The following is a 21,836-nucleotide window of genomic DNA, read 5'->3' as shown; positions in this document are numbered from 1 at the left end:
CTGCACAAACAACCACACTACATTACTATTACTTAGAAGAGGTGACAGCCACATACCTTAAGTGAAAACAAACAAGCAATAATCAGCATTTATGCAAAGAGCTTTCCTCAGCTTTTATCTATTGTCTAAATTAGCACAAAATGTTTTCTCTCTCATTCTGTGTATCCTACCCACACCTGCTGTTGACACACAAACATGCACAGATACCCACAATGTATGCCAGCGTTTTGCTCCTGATGTAACAGGGTTGCAAGTGGGCAGCGAGCCTCTTTCCCCCTCATGCTCCCAGATCCCTTTGAGTTGTCTGAGATAACAAGTCTTAGGTCAGAGTTAGAAAGAGCTCATCTGTCTCAACACATCCACGAAGGCTACAGTCAAGCTCTTTTCTCACTTAAGAACTTTTAAATTAGCTGTCAGAGTAAATTATTTACATTCTCAATATGTATCGGCCAAGACTCCCTTTTTAGTTTTATGAAGTATGAGTTCGTGCCAGGTTTTCGTAGTATCCATATTACGGTTGGTTGTATTTTTTGTTTGTTTTTGTTTACCTGCGTGTTCTCTGTACATGTCATATTCAATGTTTGTCAAATACTGGTGAGTTACATGTTTTCACTACTTAACAAAGTTGAACAAGTGCCTGCAATTTTCTCAAATTACATATTTTTGCTACTCAGAATGAGGTCATTGTGAGTTTGACTCATAATGACTCCTAATTTGAACTAATCCTTTGTTTTCAATAAACACTAAAAGGATAGTATAACAGTTTCTTAGAGAGGCTCATGTAAAAGAATTTTTAAAAACTCATAGGTTGGTATTATGTCTGTGGCCTCCACCACTTCTGCCAGCCCCAACCAGGCTCCTCTTTGTCCTTTCACTACGAAGGGCAATCCCTTACCAAAACATACATACTTTTCACACACACACACACACACACACACATACATACACACACTAATCCTGACTGGGCTCTGATGCCAGCTATAGCAGCTCAGTACAGCCCCTAAGGATGTAGCTCTGGCAGTCCTGTGGAAAGAGGCAATATTACGGCCTGCTCCCTCTAACATTGGGGTCACAGTGTGTGCCTCACGACATGGCACTTTCTGACACTCAAGCAAAAATCTCGACAAATCACTATGCTGCCTTGAGAATTATTTCTCAGTGCAAGCAAGAAAATACAGGCCATGTTTTCTTTTGTGTGTGTGTGTTTGTGTGTGTGCGTGCATGTGTGCTTCAGCGTGTGCACAAAAATTAGAGTATGTGTGATCATTGTGTTTGTGCGCTGTCTCATTTGTTGACTGATTTGTTTGGACCTTCTCTGGTTTTGGAGATAAACATGTATAGCCAGATATGAATATTCCTAATGGCTTTTTAATGTCTTTCTAATTTGCCCTTTAAAGGGCTTTAATGGACTGTCCCCATGTTTGCACAGAGAGAAGGAACAGTGGCTCTGACTCATTTAGTGGTTACCTTTGAGCCTACACTAATGCAGAAAGAAACATTAGTCTTCTCCAGAAGTAGGAAGAGCCATAATGTCCTGATATTTTACACAACAATCTGCAGAACATCATTGTGTTTGGCTGTTAGCTTTTAAATAGCCAACGTGTCTGAAAAAGATTCCCAGGTTCAAACCAGGCTGTGAATTCATGTGGAGTGAAAATTGACTTTTAAGAGAAGATTTCAAAAGTGAATACAGGCTGGTTGGACTGCTCTGTTCATTTCCTGGCTTCAATTCCTGGTCACCACGAAGGGATTTATATGTTGCTCTGAAATATGTACCAGGGCACAACATGTCAAAATGTAGGTGATGTATTACAGTACAGAGCATATGTTTATGATAGTATCGTTGTTGTTGTTTAGCCCAAAGGATACAAGATTTTCAAGGCCAATATCAATATTTATGAGTTTAAAAAATCTGAAAACGATATATTGGCTATTTAGTTTTTAACATTTTTGATAAGCATGTCTTAAATGTAGTTATTAAAGAATGTGACCCAGGTACATTTTACAGTCAAACAAGAGTTAGAGTCTATAGCCATGCTAGTGGCTCTGGGAGACTGTAATGCCCACTGTAAAGAAAACCAAATATATACAACCTGATGTCAGGTGCCGGTCATGTTCTAGAAGAAAGATACATACAATATAAATACACAGTATATATAGACATAAATATTTTGGTTTTATAAAGGTCCCAACATACATCAGTTTTTGAATGTTGTCACCCAACATATTTAACATCATAATGCCCTGAAACCTTCAGTGCATGGTGCATTTGTGCACGTGCATGTGTGTGTGTGTCTCTGTGTCACAATGTGCTGGTGATTAAAAAGCCATGTAACACAGAGATCACAGTGTGTGTCTGATAGTGTATTCAGTGATGGAAGGAGTGAGACATATGGAGGGGAATAATTTGTGAGCCTGACTCAGTTTTATTGGAGGAGCTGGCCTTATGAATCATGTGGTTACACTATGTGTGTTTGCTTAATGTCTGTGCGTGTGTAAGAAATAGAGAAAGGCGAGAGGAAAGTGAACATATACAGTGATATATGTGTCATTATTAATAGTGCAGCAGTGCCTCTTTTGTTACAGTAAAACATATGTGTTGGTTAACAGTAGTAATCACTGGCAGGGAAAGTGTGTGATTGAGAGTAAGAGGGGAAAGGTGTGAGCAAAGGTTGATTGCAAAGCCATTTCCCAAGGCTTTGTCGCGCTCTGTTAGCTGAAGAGCTCCATTTCAGAGACAATTTGTCTACTGCTGAGCACTTTGGTGCTTATGGCCTTATGGCCTTATGTCAAAGAAAGTCTGGAGTCGTGTGTGTGTGTGTGTGTGTGTGTGTGTGTGTGTGTGTGTGTGTGTGTGTTTGAGACACTTTTACAGTAGCTGCCTTTGTGTGTTTTTTGTGTGCATCTAACAGAACAACTGAATATATGTTAGGGGTGGAGCTGAATCTGAATACGGTTTTCGGAAAAGTGCAAATAGTGGGTTTTTACAAATATTTATGTCGCACAAATATTTAAAAAATTATTTGTTTGCGGGAAGAAAAAAAACCCACGTCAAATAACAGCGTGCAGGTCAGGACTCATAGCGTAGCGAGGTTACATCACTGTCTCCGTCTCTCTCCTCTGCTCCGCTCTGCTGTCTGTCTCTGTGTCGAGGGTGTATAAATAGCTTCAGGTCTGTGTGTCTGGTTGACCTGAACCCTTTGGCTGAGTGGTCAGTGTAGTTTTCTGTGGTCTGGGAGACCAGGGTTCAAGGCCCAGTGTGGGAGCACTGGAAGAACACGTATTTTAACACTTTGATATCCTAAAATTAGAGGTGTAATAAAAACAACTCTGAATATCCCTTTAAACTGTATATACGGTATGTGCGTAGAGTATATGTGTGTGTGTGTGTGTGTGTGTGTGTGTGTGTGTGTGTGTGTGTGTGTGTGTGTGTGTGTGTGTGTGTGTGTGCAGGAAAGTAGTTCACCAGAGCTCCTAAATCAATCACTTGTGACATTAGCGCAGATGCAAGCTCCTTCCAATCACCATCTACCAGCCATCAGTGGCTGGATGAGTGGCCACATTAGCAGGGTCATGATCCACTCTTCAGCTCGTTTTCAAGGCCAATGCCTGCTTGGCCGTTCGCCCACAAGATTTTTGGAGAGGTCCTCCATCATCTTCAAACCTCAGCCCTGCAAGAGCTGCAGATGCAGTCACGCAGGAGGGGGGCCTTATGCAAAGGAAGTGACTCTAGCCCCATTTTCATACCATTTTCTAATTCCCTCAGCACCATTACTACATCTATAACGGACTATACAAGTCTAACACATCTCACTTTCTTTCACTCTTAATTGATCTTCTGTGGCATTTATAGTCATAAGTTCACCAGTAGTGCCTTGTGTCATAGTCCTAATCACTCTTGAAATTAAACAACTCTCCATATGTCACTGCAGAAACAGACATGGTCAAAACTTACTTTATTTATTTATTTTTTTTACTTTCTCTCAGGTATACTATTCTGCGAGACCCAGCAGGCTGGCTGAGTGTGAACCCAGTCAGAGGAACTGTCAACACTTCAGCCTCTCTGGACCGTGAGTCTCCTTATGTCCATGACAATAAATACACAGCTGTCTTCATCGCCACAGACAATGGTAAGTCGGAGAATATGAAACTGATGGAGGATTAATTATATATAAATAGTATATGACATTTAAATATTCAGTAAGACCTTTAGATTGTTCACCAACTGATATACGGTAATACAACAGTAATTGGTAGCTAGTTGATGATTAGCTTTAACATAACTCTCCTAAACCGGTGCCACATAGATATTTCACAAGAAATCTACATTTGATGCATTTAAAGTGATGATGATGTTTTTCCATGCGTTGTTCACTTGTATATTTCTGTTCGGATTCGGGCTCGAACATGTACAGATGTATTTGAGGAGTTCCCATTTTGAGTAAAGAACGAGAAAAATAAATAAAATCCTATGACTACTCTTTGTTTACATAGCCTTACGAGCCACCAGAAGTCTGCTGAGGGGCAGCTTCCCCAAGCTGGCCAATCAGAGCAGAGTGGGCTCATCAGGAAGGGGGCCTTAGCTAGGAGCTAAAACGGTCTGTTTCAGACAGAGGCTAAACTGAGGGGCTGCATAAAGAGCCAGCATAAGATAAATAACTGTAACTGTAAATCATGCAAAGATACTTACAGCAGAGCCCCAGAACATAAATATACATCTGGAAATGTGCATGATATGTCCCCTTTAAACAATAAAGAAATAATTGGGTTGTTGATATGGAAAGTGATAGCTGCTATGGAAGAAGGAACAAAGACTACAATCCAGAGAGAACTTCAACATAAAATCAAGAAAAACTGTCAAAATCCTGATCAAACTGCTTAATGTAACACCAAAAATGTCAACAGAATAAAATTATAAAAGGTTCACTTTCACTTTAAACAAATATTTTTGAAAAGTGTTTTTAAGGGTATCAGTTTGATAAAGATTCTACTCTATCCAGTGGCAGCATGCCAACAAGGCTTCTCAACATATATTTATTCTCATTTGCATTTTACAAAGAATTTCTCCTGGGTGATATATTTCAGAGCAGAATCATGGCAGCAAACATGAAAAAGTAGAAACAAAGCCTGCCTTTGCATAAAACTGCAGTACACTCTCGGAAAGAACTCACTCTCTCTGTTAGTTTCACCTGGCTGTGGTGAAACTGTTAGTACAACGTGACAATGAGATTGCCTTAAGTGGCACTGCTTCTATCGGACCATATGGTCACTGGTTGGCAGTGTCAGTGGAGCTGCTGCTCTGAGACTTTCCGAGGCACAGATGAAAAGTCTAGAGAGCCCTAGCATGTCTCTCCCTCTTCTCTTTTCTTCTCCCTTCCCGCTCTCTCTCTGTCTCACTCCCTCTCCCTATCAATCTATCTGGTCTCCTGTGCTCAGGGAGATTCTGACAGATCCATTAGAGGAACTGAGAGATTCTATTAGTAGGCTGCAGAATAGCACTGTTGTGCTGGGGAATTCAAGAGCCTCAGAAAGATGAGCATTGAAAGAGGAGTAATGATGGGGCAGGAGGAGAAGGTGGAAGGGTCAAGGCAAGAAGAGAAAGGAAGGGACATAAGAGGAGATAACAAGAAATAGATATAGAGCTGGGGAAGTGGGACAGAAATGGCCAAGTCTATGAGTGGACAGGGCAGGGAGAATGAGCAAGATTGGTGTTGGAGCCAGAAGAGGACGCAGGGTAAGAAGGTACAGCTTGATATAATTGTGAAGTTTTCAATACAATGATTTTCCTTATGGATCCTGAAGTTCTTGTTTGGTTGCTTCTGTTTTGACAACATTTAGACAACAAGGTATCAGTACTTCAAACTCTCTCTCATTGGCACTAGTATCAAAACAAAACTGAGAGTAGCTCCTAACCCTAACCTTAACGTCAGCATGCTAATATGCTCACAAAGACAACGCTAACATACTGATGTTTAGCAGGTCTAATGTCTACTGCGTTCAAAATCTTTGTTTAGCGTATTAGCATGCTAACATTATCAGCACTAAATACAAAGTATAGCAAAGGCTGAAGGGAATGTCATTAGTTTTGCAGGTATTTGGTTATAAACCAAACTATTGGACAGATTTAAATGTCAATCTGATGATGGCGCAAGATGAAAAGTCAGGGGATCACTAAATTCATCTTGAGGGAGACATGAATGTGTGCACATAATTTAATAGCGATCTATTTCATAGTTGTTGAGACTTTTCACTCAAAACCACAAATGTGAACATCATGGTGACGCTTGAGGTAACGTCAGGGTATCATCAAAGTCATTAGGATGCATCCTCTGAGGACCGTTATTACCTGAACAAAATTTTGTGCCAATCCATCTGTTAGATGTTGACTGGATAATTGAAAAACCTTCACCTGCTGTTCACACTAGATGTACTATCAAAAAAATAATTGGATTCATCCTCTGGGGACCATGAATGTCTGTATAAAATTTAATGACAATCCATTCAACAGTTGTTGAGAATTTTACTAAGTATATCAATCTCACTGTGGTGCTAAAATAGAAGTCTAAGGATCACCAAAGTCAGTGGAATTCATCCTATGGGGACAATGATTGTCTGTACACACAGACAGATTACATGGCAATCCATCAAAAAATCGTTAAGAAATACAGACTATTCTTACCACCCCTTGAGCCAAACCATAAAATTCCAACTATACCCAGTCCTATTTATAACTAAGATGTAAGAGGTGAGGTGTAAGAGGTACTTGTGTCCATGCTACTCCCATAGACCACTATTCAGCAAGAAATCACAGATATAACCAAGGAGAACCTTATTCTTTCACCCACACCTTTAACAACCTACTGTGGCGATGCTTGCGTGTGCACGCAGTTGAAACATGAGCAGAATACTGATGTCTGCTCGACCCCTGCCTCGCCTCTTTTGCTGCACGCTCTGTCATTGACAGGACAAATTTGCTCCTTCCACACAGCGATCTGTGCAATGATTGTATGACAACCCACCTACGTAGACTACCAACAGGAAATCGATTGACCTCTTACATCTTTATCTTTATGTGGAGACCTCAGATGAATACCTATCCACCCTGCACCCCTGAGGAGGAGAGGGAGAGTGAAGAAGGAAGAAATAGTGTCATAATAGTATGTACAGTGTTTAGTGTGTCAAACAGAAAGGGAAGAGGTTAAAAGAGAGGCATTTATGAGAATCACCTGTACACAAAAGACCTTGGGAAAACATTACATTCTGTAATAAGAGAAGATCGATTGGAAGACATAATAACGGAGGTTGGAGAGACGTCTTTAACAATGTTACATTATATTTATCTACAATTTTCCCAGCTCTATTTCATTACATGTTGTATCAAAAATCAAGTGCATCAACCCTAAAATTAGAACTTTACCAAATATAGAATGTTTCTCAAACTCAAAATATGCCGTCAGTAACTTTAAGTCTTGTATTATGTGTCTGAGTTTTTCTGAAACAAGACTTTTTTCCTTTGTCATGGGCCAGTCCCATGGCCAGTTTAAGCTGATTTGACCTTGTGTGCTAGCTTGAAATGGGAAGTATACTCTTGGTAAATGTTTTGCATGGTTAGCAACAGATTGACTGTAGCTCCTGGTTAATAGCATGAGGGCAGGTCAGCTGGAGCGGCCCCCCAGGCAACAACAGATGGTAAATGATGTGAGTGTGAGTGAACATACTACTGGGAGAGAAAGGAAGTTGGGATCAAGGAGGAGAGGTGAAGATGGTGAACAGAAATAAGACAAAGAAAGAAAATGAAAATGAAGTGAGGAGAGGAGAGGAGAGAAGAGGAGAGGAGAGGAGAGGAGAGGAGAGGAGAGGAGAGGAGAGGAGAGGAGAGGAGAGGAGAGGAGAGGAGAAGAGAAAGAAGAGAAGAGAGGATCTAGGGATTTAACAAGGTAGTGAAGTAATGATAATGTTGATATCAAGGTCAGGGGTCATCTCAGCTGGAGAATTTGCAGCATTAACTCTGGACTCTGGAGGTTACACTCTGTTGCCATAGCAATCAACTTCACTTGCAGGAGAAGCAGACGTAGCCATTTGTCACTCCATGATGTGTAAAGTTGCATTCCTGAGTGACTCGCCCTACATTATTATGAGTGTGTGCGCACGTACACGCACATGCATGCGTGACTGTGAATCCACCCAGTTTATTTACATGCACCGGTGCTCACATTCATCCCTGCATCTGTATTTGTGCACATTGTCTCCCACCTCCTCCTCATGTGTTTCTGTTTCTGAGTTAATGACTGAAAAGGCACAACCCAGTTTTGCCCGGGCAAGCGGCACCTGGCAGGCCGGCAGAGCGGCGCGATATTGTTTGAGGAGATATTGTTCCAACCTGAGCAGAGGGCTTGACGGGCTGTTTATATAAACTCTCATCAGTAGCTGCTGGTTTTGCATGCCAACAAATTCTCTTCTGCTCGCTGATTCCCCGTCGGGACACCAGCTGTTCCCGCGTCTTACCCCCTTCTCCCTCCTTCACATTAGCCTTTTTGTATTCAGTGTTGGCAGATCTGTGTGTTTGTGTGTGGGTGGATTAAAGTTCAGGGACTGGATTGTGTGTTCATCCTGGTTTTTAATGTCTTTGTCCTGGTACATGCGGTGCCTTTCTGGCCTGCCCCTGCATATCCACTCTGTGCTGTGTGTTGTGGTTCATGTTTTCTCCTGCTCATCATTTAAATGTTAAACCGCCTCCTGGTGGGAGCCATTTGTCATTGGGAGGCATGAATACATTATCAAAGCCCCAGTCATCTGAAACACAGCGCCGCACACACATATACACACATGCAATCTTTGGTGTCTGCTGCCACCAAACTTGCTATTGAAAACTCTTGAGGTTAGTCACGAAAGAGCCAAGCAGTGTTTGCTTTGAACACATCGATGTACAAGGGAGAGACCTTCATTTAGACTGAGGGCGAGTGTGTGTGTCCGTCTTTCTGTATCACAGTGAGACAACCTCTACACAGTCAAAGAAAGCTTTGTTAATTACTGGAATATTAAGTATTACACACACATGCACTCACTCAGACTGAGCAGTTTGATAAGTCTCAGCATTCAACACAGTCAGATCACATCCCCTCAGGTTTAAATCAAAAAGCAGGAGGCAAAAACAGAGGGGATGCTGAATTCTAATGGGTCACAGAATGAAACTCTTTGGTGCTCAGATGGATGTAAAATTAAATAGGACTGCGTGTGTGTGTGTGTGTGTGTGTGTGTGTATCTGTCCATCTCTCTGTGACAGGGTCGCATAATAGGTTCATCATCTCTTCTCTCAAAAGACAGAAAAAGACTGACAGTGGTGGCCAACTGTCAGTAGCACAGATACCTTCTGTTTCTGTGTGTGTGTGTGCGTGTGTACCTTTGTGTGTCTCTACATGTGTCCACCTTTGTGTGTGATGTCTGCCTCTGTGCTGCCTCATTGCCATACTAAGTGCTGGGAACCAGTGTGTCGCTCATTTTCGTAATGGGCTGAGTAATTTTCCTGTTTCAGGCCAGCCCAGATACAACGGTTTCACTGCTAAGTGTCTGTCATGTCACCAGCACACAGTGAGGCAGCCTGGCAGGCTAAATGCAGATAGATAGACTCATGTTGTGTCTTTAGCTGGCTGTGATCAGGCTGCCTCAAACTACAGCAGGGAAATAATAAAGCATAATGAGTCGGTGTGTCAGCCCATTGCGCTGAAATCCACAGGCCCATCCCAAAGAGGTGTAAATAGAAAAGAATAGAATAGAAAAGAATAGAATAGTGAAGCAAATATTTTACATTTGTGAAGATGGATGTCAGTATTGAGTCTTTTCGTTCTCTGGCTGGATTTTAAATGTATAATGAAACTCCACTAAAACCTGATTTAGTTACTGATAAATCTATGTTTGATTAATAGGGGATTTGGAACAGGGCTGTTAGCAGATGCTAAAAATTAGCCATGACTGCCCACTATAACTTTCCAAAGTATCTATTATACTGGAGCCGAGAGCAAGAGCTAACGTACAGATCGTGTCTAATAGGATGGTAAATATAGTGATAGAGGGCTCAGTGTCAGGGAGACAAAAAGAGAAACATAGAAAATGAGACAAGCTCAACAGATGAGGCAGAGAGAAAAGTGAAAGGTGAAAATTAAAAAAATGACACAACAGAGAAATTAAGTGAAATTTTGGGAAGGAACATTTGAGAAGAAGAAGATCTTTGGCTTTGTGAAGCAGCCTTTGACCAAAACAGGGTTATATGAATGCTGGAAGTGTTTACTCGCGTCCTGCTTGTCTTAAGGTCACTTTCACTCCATCCATATATCTCTCTTTTGTCAATCCCTTTATGGAGACAGCCACAGAGGCAAGCAGGTTAACTACCTTGCTGAAATGTGTTCTTGCCCAGCCAATCAATTATGACCCTGCGTAGCAGTAGGCAGGGGGTGATGCCAGCGTGAGGGAAGGGTGCAGGGTAGGGATTCAAGGCATCTTGACCCAGGATAATGGCAGTGTAATGAGATATGCTCTGGAAAGAGCTGAAGATCACAGCTCGATGCTGTCTTGCCTTCTGTTCCCTCCCCTGTCTCGCCACACTGCCTCATTAACCCCAAATACGCTCTGTATCTTTCTCACTTTAGAACTGTAGTACCTCCTCCCCAACCTCAGTTTCTCACTTCCTGTCCCTCTCCAACTCCCTCTGTCTTTCGTTTCTTGACTTGTAGCAGAACCTCTTGGGGAAGTCGCCACCTTGTAAACAGACTAGTCTGTGATTAAAGAATACCTTTGTTCAGCTTTGCTCGGGAAGAAACGTCTCTCTCTGTTGTAGGCTGTTGTCAGGCCCTGTCTCTCTGGTGTCCTTGGAATACTGATTCATCCACAGATCAGAAGTTATCACCACGCCTGGCACGCTAAAACAAGCACACCTCTGCCCACTCAGCAGCAGAACTTCTGAGTGCAGTGATACCAGGATACTTATTTTAGAAAAAAAAAAAAAGTACTGGCTATTTAGGAAGTGAGTATATTCAATATGATCAAAATTTTAAAAAGTGCCCCCACCTCTTCACCCGGCACATCTCTCTCTGGATTTTCCACCGGGGCTTTCTCTGTGCAGATAAGAACAGCTTTGGGTGTAGTTTTAATGACAGGGATCCAAATGAAATGAGATGAGTGGGTAGTGGAAATGGAAAGGGAGAGGAACGATGGATAATGAAAGATGAAGTCAAATGATGGAATCGGGCAAATACGGGCTGATAGAGGATGTCTCTCAGTTTATCTAGAAAGTATGTGATTAGACTGACATAGGAAATGTGTCAGAGGATTAGTTCCTGATGAAGAGTTGAAGGCACCATCTGAGTAAAGGAGTGTGTGTGTGTGTGTGTGTGTATCTGTCTGCGATGTATGTTGGTGGTGGTGGTGGTGGGTGGGGGGTTGTTTTAATTACACAGCTTCACAGTTTTGAAGCTGCTGTAAAGGCCACCTCAATTAACACCTTCCCCGTTAGAATGGTCAGGGAAAAGCTCAGTCATATCGGTGCTATTCCCTTCCTCCTGCACATGTGCGAACTCACTGAAGCATCTCACATATACATACATAAATACTTGATAAGAATCATGGAGCAAATTTGATCAGCCTTAATTTGGTTGTTCATAGAGATCTGGTTTGACTGTGGTATAATGAAAACTGACTAAAACTTTATCCCTGCACAAGTGCTTTCAATTCCTCTGGCTGATGAGACCTCAGTTTAGGTTGAAGCTGGGTGGAGCTGTGCTGGGATTTACATACAAAGTCAATGTAACAATAACCAAGAAATGTTCAGGATCACAGGATAAAACAAGCAATTGACTCATGGCTCAGAGGCTAAAACTGAGTTTACAGATTCAAAACAAATTTCATTATCTCATTACTGAGAGAGCTAGCAGGTAACATGATCCAAAGGCCCCGTTTATCGCCCTTGATATCAACAAGTGATCTTTATTATCTGGATAATGACATCCAATCTACAGATCTTTGCATTTACACCTGGTATTAATAAGTGCTCTTGTTATCTCAATTCTGCCTGCATAGTGATGGGATCTCAAGATGCAAATTAATTTACTCTAGTTTACTATTTTTTCCATATCCAGACAAGATGTTCATTTACAAATTGCATGATAGGCCCCATTAACACCTGGTTTGAACACATTTTTTCAACTGTGTCCACATTGTGATCAAATCTCAATGTGCAAACTAGCTAGGCGAAACTTGTCAACAAACATAGCGCATCCCAGGTGAAGGAAACCACTGCCATGAATGCACAACATTTATTTCTAAATCAATTCTTGCAAGGGAAGATTTCTAGCTACAGCTCCTACTTGTAGTTTTTGCTAGGCTTGCTGTAGCTGGCAGGAACTGACGGGGCTAATTTTTTTTTTCTAATAAATGTGGTCAGGCTGTACAGATCGCATTTACACCTGGTTGCGATCCGATCATGATGTGAGCCTGACCACCTCCAAATGTGGTCTGGCCGATCCGATCAAAATGCATTTTGAGTGCATTTACACCTGTATTGACATGCATTTTTCCATATCCAGATAACATATCCAGATACAGATCACATTTTAAGCCAGGTGTAAATGGGGTCAAAAAGGCAGGCAGGTGACATGATGTCTAGAGACACTATGACAAAAGTTCAATAGGCCTTTTTGACAGCAGACATCTTGACTTGTCATTAGTAGGAAAAGCACAGGTGTTACTAATACTAATAACATTAACAATGGCTCTGTTCTATTCAAGTGTCCCAGTAAGCCATGACAGTGCCACAGTGAGCCAGCATGCACAATACCAGGAACTTGAAAGCAAAGCAACAATGGGCAGAATAGTGAATATTGATATTAAGCAGCCATGAGTTGTCCCACGTCAACAGTTGCAACATGAGAGTGAAGGAGATATCAATCATATAATCTGCTCATGAGTACACTGTTCTGAGGGGAGGTCTAATCAGACAATATAAGTGAAAACACCTGTGTAAGTTGGTAATGGGTATACAGGGCTTTGGCCATTTTTAAATGTGTAACTCATTTTGGTTCACTGCTGTTTGTAGAACAGCTAGAAAGCAAATCACAATGAAATAGAAGTAACATGACTAAACTGTTTAAAATCTGCTTTAAAATTATAATTAAAAATTGGCCCATTAGGCCTTTCGATCTTGCTTGAGTGCTGTGAATAGTATGAGTTTAACAAACTGAATAATTAAAGATGTACTTCATTTTGATCTGGCAGCTTATCACAGTAAAAATCCTTCAGCAATGTTTTTCTGGGAGCAGACCAAAACAAGAAATCTCCCCAGGAAGGCAATTTTGGTGTTTAATTAGTAGAAAAAGGGCTTGCAGTGTACGCATACTTTAAGCCGTATCAATACCCTCCTTCTCCAGTCACTCGGTATAATAGCCAACAACTGATAACCCAAACTCTATTCTGAAAGTAATTTGCCAGACTAGCAGCGATGCACCTGTCCCCGGCACCGCTTCTCTCCCCGAAGTCATCTCTCTTAATGACTTGTGCCTATTGTAATTGGCTCTGGATGGTTTCATTTACAGTTCCGATCAGCCAATCAGATTAGCAGGATGTCATGTGATAGTGTTTGCTGAAGCCCCTGAGGAGACTGATGAGTGATGGTACAGAATGAAGCGGGTTATCTGAAGGGAGTTTTAACAAGGTCTGGGACTCACGGTGGCAAAACGGATAGAGAGAAACTGGAAAATACAAAACCTGATACGGTACCGTATCCTTCAGCAAAACAATGATTGCACCTGCTCTTTGCATGAAATACACTCACCGGAGAAAAAAAATCAATTTAAATCCATTAACAATCCACAGAGCATCAGGAATGTTCTGTTGAGGCAGAGTTTTGTGTTTTTACTGTAATGTAGAATCTGATATTCTTCAGTATTTCCTGTTTCAGAAGTAAAGGCAGTGTTTCTCAGCTTCTCAAGATATTTTTGAGTGCTTCTGTAGAATTTCACAGAATTTCGCTTCTGTAGAATTTCACAATTTCACTTCACACAGTTCAAATTAATTCCCAACTGCAACAGCTTTGTGAATAGTTTTTAATAATAATTTTACTAACAGTGTCTTAGTTTACTCTTTCTCTGATATATGTCTTCCAATGTGGGGATTATGTTGTTCTGTCTCCTGAGTTGTTTTGTGTTTAGTGTATTACTTTGTGTAGTTTTACTTTGCAGTGATTCCTCCTCTGGCTTTGGAATGTTAGTTTGCACCAGCTGTAGTACATCACTGTTCAACATGCTGCCACGGCAAAAGAAGTACTTCAGTGTGAAACCATACATCTTTCATCCTTATTTTACAGACCACAACATAATGTGTACTCATTGTGCAACCCCCTGCTATGTGTTTGAATGGACTTGTGTCACCGAAGAGAAATGAAGAGAAATGGGAAAATGCAGCAGTGTATGTGCTACCTTGTGTGTTATGGCTCAGTACTGCGCTGCTGTGTGCATGTGGTAATAAAGAGTCAGTTTTCTCCTGTTTTGCTGGGAGACACTGTAAAGTGATGAGAAAGAGATTTAACTCAATTTAAGTTGAATATTCTGCTGTGGCAGACCCTCTAAAGCTCCCTGGTCCTGCTCTCATCTCCTCCCTTTCTCATTTTAGATTTTGCCTTCATTTATCTTTCCTCATTCTCCTCTATTACCTCGCCGTAGTCCACCTGTGAAGTAGTAGACTGTTTAGCTGCAGCATGATGTATTGTGACATTTTCCAATGAGCCATTCCTCATATCCCTGCTCCTGGTCTGTTGTTGTTGTTGTTGTTGTTGTTATTTCATTTCCTTCATCATCTACTTTTATATGGCTGAGGAAAATAATCATAGTAATAACAATGCTGAATATTTTTAGCCAAGGGCATCATCCACTGGTTGTTTGTACCAACGCTGTCCTGGCATTTAATGGTTATTCTAATGAGAAAAAAGAAATGTGGCCAGATAAGAATAGTCTTGTGTCAGCTTTGTCCTTGGTGACTCTACAAGTGGACCTTTTCTTTACCCTATGAATTCACTTTTGGCTATAGTGCACTTGGCAGAGTTATTTCTCAGCAAGAAAAACGGATCAAATGTATGACTTTGGCAAAAATTAAAATGGAACTGGCTGTACATACTCATGCACTTTTCCCCTTCAAATTTGCTGAGCTTCCTGCCCTCAGCTCCTCTCATAAAACACATTTACCCCACCAAGATGAAGTAAACAGATCATGGATTTTATACACACCACAGCATGCAGGGGCAGAAATCGGTACATTTCAAACAACTGCTGGTCGTAACCTCGTCTTTCATTCCTCTTTTACAACAGCGGCGAGGGGAAAGTCAGACAAAAAGAAAAAAAATATCAAGCGATAACAACAAGTGACAGTCGGACAGAAAGAGAGCATCAGCCTAAAGCCAAAGTGTTGGCAGCAAAGTGTATCAGGGATAGATAGAGAGATAGAAAGAGAAAGCAAGGGAGAGAAAGAAAGCACAGTTTGTAGCCTGTAGCTGTGGATTAGCCCTGACGGCCCCAGGAGTCAAACAGCCTGCTTGCTCCTCTCATCTCTGGGCAGACAGGAGAACAACAGGGCTGTGTAACTGCCAGCTAGGGGCAGGTGGAGGTGTCGGGAGTGCTGGTGGAGGATGGAGCTAAAGCAAGAGGGTAAAGCCTAAAGGAAGAGGTTAGAGCTGATGAAGTCAGCCTGTGCACAAATTCCTTGACTTGGATCTTTGCTGCATCCATCCTGCAAACATGCTTTAATGTTCTGCAACTTTTGGCTGCTGCAACCTAAAGTGTTGAGAATATAGAAATATGAATTGAGATATTACAATAGTACAGATCAGTCTGTGAAAAAGATCATGTGTTCACAAATGTCTTTGAAATTGTATCCACCTTCAGCCATGATTAAGCAGCAACGAGAATAATTTCATATTGCTAATGTTTTTCTCATATTCATATTAATTTGTTTCTGTGTGTGTGTGTGTGTGTGTGTGTGTGTGTGTGTGTGTGTGTGTGTGTGTTCCTGGTTGCCAGCAGACATTATAAAATTGCTTTTCAAAACTTAATCATAAAAATGTTCAAGTGTGTTTCCTGTGAATGAGAGCTCTTTTTTCTGCTTTTTTTTTTTTTTACATATAACTGACTTCAAAATGGGATAAGAAAGAATTGCTTGCTCTCAAGTTTTTAATATTTCAAATATTTTTCAGTCGTCTGAAAGCAGTAAATGAGTGAGATGTAAGTGAGCACTCATAAATCAGAAAAGGTCTGTTTGCTGCTGTCACAGAGTTTTCAAATCATGCTTTTTCGTCACCATCTAAATGATTAATTCTTTAAAATTAGAGATGCACCAATTTGATACACTTGATCAACATCTGCTTCAACCTTGTTAAGTGGATTGCAGATCACAGAATGTGACAGGTCTACAATAAATACTTTCATGACAATACTCGTTACAAAACTGTAAAACATTTACAAAGCTTCTAGAGCAATAAAATAAAATTACTCGTACACCTAAACAGAATGTCGGCGTATGAACACAGTTTGTAGTTTTTACACTTAAATTGGGCGCTTTATTACAAAGGGTGCATTGGATGAATAATACAATAGAAAGAATTTGTCATGTGTGAGTTTAGCACTGCAACTGGAGTTGTCTGCCTGAACTGGCTCGCAGGCTTTGCTCCTTTAATATTGAAGAGGGACTTTGATGGAGACAATTAAAGTTAATCTTGCTCGTTAATTAGTGTAATTCTTGCTCTGAAACCAATTTATCAGAATCAATCCTCACTTTTGTAAAGTTAATTTTAGCTTTCGACTGTTCAATTTTTCAGTGAAAATAATACATCATTAATTATCTCATTTGTATAAAACACTCTTCACATGAGTAAAGAAGTTACTTATGCTTATGCAAGTTTCAAAACTTTCTGACTTCACCCCTGTAACCTAAATAAAGGAAAGTATTCTGGAAGAAAAAGGAAGGCTGCAGAGCAAAACGATGCATGGATTTCCATTCAACTTCATTTTAACCTGTTACCAAGTTACAAAAAGAGCCTTAAAGATAATTGGATTATTATAAATTCAACGAAACATAATTCACTTGCAGACGCATTGGGATTAAGTTATACAATACATTGCAAAGCCCAGGGTCAACCACTGCTGAGGGGACATGGACTGTAATAAAGACTAGGAGGCAAAGACTCTGCTGAAAGAGAGAGAGAGGGTCCTCTTCCACGGAGCCCGCCATGTTGCACCGCCATGTTTCTACAGTAGCCCAGAACAGACAAACCAAACACCGGCTCAAGAGAGGGCCTTTCACGTTTTTTGCAGTTTCGCAGCCACCATCGGTTCTCCTACACGCTTGGAAGGGGAGGGGTATTCAGTTGGTTGCAATCTGCAACCTCACCGTTAGTTATCGCTAAATCCTAAGTCCTTTAAATAATTCCTTCAAGTTTCTGAAAATAACTGAGCAATAACCTGAACAGTCAATCTTGGGCATAAAATAAATGAATGGAAATGTAAGCACAGAGCTGGAACTGCATAGTACTGCACTTAACCGTCATAACTAAACACTATTTATTTTCTGTGGCTGTGCTTTCATTACTATATACCACCAAGATGGCCTTTAACAGTGATAATTAGCATTTGGTACACAGCAATCGCTAAAACAACACAATAATTTAGTAATTAACCCTGAACACAACTCTTATCTAGAGGAAGAAGTCGAGCCTTAAATGACAGACACACACAGTTCCTGAGAACACACTTTAAACTTCTTTTATGTTGATTTAGCCTGTAGTCTGTGTTCTCTTGTAAAAATGTAACTGATGTAAATGGAAATTGAAACCTTTATATTTAGAGAGGAATTGTTTGCTGCCAAACAGTATCATTGGTGCTATGTCCCTTTTTTCTTAAATATCACCTTCTTTAGTTTTTATGTTCTCTTTAGTGCCTAACAAGCAGAGATGGGTGGACATGTTGTAGCTGCAAGGATCGGTGAATTGCCCGTCTCCTTTAGAAACTTGCGGTGTGTTTAATCAGAGCTTTTGTGACAAAGCAGTGTGAAGTAGAGGCCAGCAGACAAGCTCCATTGATGCGGAGGCGGGCTGATGATGACAGAGGCATGATGCAATGGAGATAAGGAGGAATAGGAGAGGAGCGGAGAAATAGAGTGATTAGGTGTGGGGAGTATTCATTTAGGAAGACAAACAGCTTCATTTATAACTAGCCAAGCACAGAGACAGCCTCTCCCACCACAAATGGGTAGAAATTTACATCTTCTCACTGATGGGGGAGCTGAGCCCCATCCTCACTCTCTTGGTCTCTTGTCTCGAGTGATAATAGATTATCTGCAGTCTCGCCTGAAGTGCTGCTGTCTTTGATTTGCTTTTGAACACATTTCCTCTCTGCTTTTGCTAAGTTATTCTTCTCTGCTCTTGATCTGCTGCTGATATTGTCACAGCTGCACTTATCTACAGTATATAGGGGTTGTTTGCCATTTTGTGTCATTCTTCGGCTACATATAGAAACGCAACTGACTGCAGAGATAGCAGACATCTCACAATTATTATACAATAGAAATTGCAAACTCGCTACCATTACATTTGATTTCTCTCAGTAACAATCTGCTGATGGTTTCACAGCTGAGAATGAAATTAAAGTTCTGCGCTCAGCAAACAAACAGAACATGGTCATTATCTACTGGTTGTATAACAGCTGTGATTTCTCCGCAGACCGTTATAAAGGAATCTAAAGCAGGTAAAAATATATACATTATATAATATGTGCCCTGTGCCCTCTTCTCTGACTACAAATATTTATACACCCAAATGGTGTTTTGGAAGGAGTTAAAAAGAAGAAAAATCTGGTTGAAGTATACTTATTATCACTACTACTTTTTTCTGGTGCAGTGAGAGCATTTCAGTTTTATAATTGACCTTGTGAGAGCAGTACGGTACAGTGTGTGTGAGTTGGTGGGAATGCGGAGAGCAATAGTTGACTGGGTGCGTGCGTGCGTGTGTGTGTTGTGTTAATGTATCCAGTTGGATGACTGCCATTATCCTAGAGAATCATCAGCACCTACACATGCCTTTAAGGTTTCCACTACACTTGACATAGAGTACGCTCATGCATTTATATAAATAGTAAATACTTAACACTTGGATATTTGCCTGCATGCAGGGATTTCACAGCCTGTTTAAGAGGTTGTGTGTGAATAAAAAGCCACAGCTTGGAGATGAGAACGTTTCCTTATGAACTATTTGACCCATTTTACAAAATTCTTGTTTTAAAACAAGTTAAAACAACGGACATGAAATCAAGGAATCATTGTATCAAAGATTGCTATATACCAATTTGAGTGGCAAGGGTGTAGGTTCAGTTTCAGAAGTGGGAGGGATGCAATAAATATGTATTTAAATGAATCTAACAAATAGCAAATCATGATTTATTTTAGTTTATTTTAGTTTGGCAGGAAAATATTAAAGACAATGCAATACAATACAAACAATTAAAAAAAAATACATTTTGCATTGCTACGCTCCTTGAGTTCTGAGAGCACAGTAGAAATTAAAGGCAACTCATATAAAAGCATATAAACATTTTTATTAGCTCCTCTCTTGTTTCATCTGAATTGAAGAGGCTGGACAGCAAGAAGACACAAACAGATTTAAAATCAACCCCCATCCCTATCCCCAGTGGAAACTATGCCTGTGTTGAGTGGTGAATCTGCCACTGTTATATAGACAGTGTTTACTGAGGGCTGGAGTTAGTGATAGTTAATTCATTATGTGTAACCTGTTTTCTGAGTAGTTTTGTATATTATGAGACTCTGGCCAAACCTTCCCAATAAGAAAATTTAATAAATTTTTTCTTTGAAATTTAGATCAAAACATCCCAAATTTTGCCTCAATAATTTGTTTTTTAAGTTTGTCTTAAAAAGTAAGTTTTCACCAAATTACCATTTCACGTTGGGAAATGCAATTTTCTGCTCAGTGTATGAAGCTTTCTCTAATGGCACCATAAAAACCCAGACTGGGTTTCATCCCAGCATCACTTGACATTTATTGCACATATACTAATATTATTTTTTTTACCTTGAAAAGGTGGAGGAGACCCATTTTCCAATTACAGATCTTGTCTTTAGGTGTTAATTGCTGACTGACCTCTGGAGCTGTTTTGGATGCCGTGTAGGTTTTTTAATAACCTCTAATCGCAGTGAAACAGAGAGCAGTAATAGAGAGGAGCCAAGCTGCTTTTTAACCCAGCATCCTTCAATAAAGGTGTAATCTCATGCAAACACAGGAGCCCGCCATATGCCAAGTCAAAATGCTCTTTTGCAAAACATGAGCCACTGTGATTCATTCTCTTCCGGCACTGAAATGACAAACTGTTTTGTTTCGTTTGGGTTAAATCAGGTCAGCTGAGTTAAAAAGAGCAGGATAGGTCTTATTAAGTTAACTGGTGTTCTGGTTTTTCAGGTCTTATTTTGCTCTTGAATGTCAGCTGAAAGCATTTTGACATTGTAGAATGAAAAGGGTGAATAATCATGAGTGCACTATGTTTTACCAGAGCCACATCGCATTATTGCTCTTTTCACATTATTACTGTTCACACTCTTCATGACGAGCGCCTGGTCCAACATTACAGCACCAACTTTGCAGAGTGAATCGTATCCTATCCTAATAAGTGTGTGTTTCTTGTGTTTCCAGGGAGCCCTCCAGCCACAGGTACTGGCACATTGGTCATCAACCTCGAAGACTACAATGATAACGCCCCCTATGTGGTGCCATCAGTAGCACGAGTGTGTGAAGACGCCCACGATATGAATGTGGCCATAGTTGGTGGGCGGGACAAGGACCTGCCGCCCAATGCCGCACCCTTTAAGATAGAACTGGGAAAACAGCCCGGCCTAGACAAAACTTGGAAAGTTACCAGGGTCAACTGTGAGTATTTTAGTTGAAATTATTTCCATCTCAACATTTGATTTGTTTGTTCTTGAACTGAACTGAGCTGAACCAGCAGAGATGTAATAATGGAGATGAAAATAGGAAATGTTTCACCTACTGAAAAATGGCAAGTCTTTCAGCAATCACAGGAATAAATCTGTCATAATAGAGGCAGATTTGAAGCCATTTGTTCACCAACAATAATATGAATTGACCACACCACAAAATGCACATCAGTGTATGTGACTCACTTATTCTTCCCGTAATTACTGATTTTCTTTAAACCAAGAGCTTTGAGTTTGTTCTCACAGGTTTGCCAAAAAGCACACTGGGAAATCAAGGGATAAAATAAACTAAGAAAATAAGGGAAGGGTAAGAGAGAGCTGCCAAAGCACAACATAGAATTACATGACACAAATATTCAAGGGTCATTATCATATTATCATGTTTATACTGTGTCATAATACTTCTAAACTGTGGATGCAATGGATCACACAAAAAGGATGAAGAGTAAAATGATCCAAGGAAGTAAAATGGGGCGAGGGGGGGGGGGACAGACATTGATTCAGGGTTGCATGACCGACAGCACTGTCTGTGTGTGTTTGAGTGACAGAGCAGAGCTAAAACCTGCCCAGAGGTATTAGTTGTGACTGACAGCGGGAGAGGGAGGTACAGACACTCCTCAATCACCACCGCTGGAAGAGACAGATAGGACCAGCAGAGAAAGAGCCTGCTCCCAGTGAAACGGACTAGCACTGTGTTTGTCTCAGCTGTGTGTGTGTGTGTGTGTGTGCCTAAAGGTGTGTGCAGAACCACAGGTAGGAAGTGGTGGTTATGCCTCGACAGTATATCTCTATATAAAAATAACTTCAGT

General features: G+C 40.7%; 1 protein-coding gene across 4 annotated transcripts in view; it reads left to right on the top strand.

Moving 5' to 3' along the window:
* Nucleotides 1–21,836, top strand: part of cdh13 (cadherin 13, H-cadherin (heart)) — a 356,169-nt gene that overhangs the window by 306,582 nt on the left and 27,751 nt on the right. For all 4 annotated transcript variants that reach the window (XM_042412902.1, XM_042412901.1, XM_042412904.1 and 1 more), the window contains 2 exons: nt 3,988–4,130; nt 20,726–20,959. In XM_042412902.1, coding sequence (XP_042268836.1) covers nt 3,988–4,130; nt 20,726–20,959 — 377 coding nt within the window. The remainder of the gene's footprint in view (nt 1–3,987; nt 4,131–20,725; nt 20,960–21,836) is intronic.

This window comes from Thunnus maccoyii, chromosome 5 (assembly GCF_910596095.1).
Source record: "Thunnus maccoyii chromosome 5, fThuMac1.1, whole genome shotgun sequence".
NCBI lineage: Eukaryota > Metazoa > Chordata > Actinopteri > Scombriformes > Scombridae > Thunnus > Thunnus maccoyii.
Note: the sequence above shows the minus strand (reverse complement) of the source record. Positions and strands in the feature narration are given on the sequence as shown.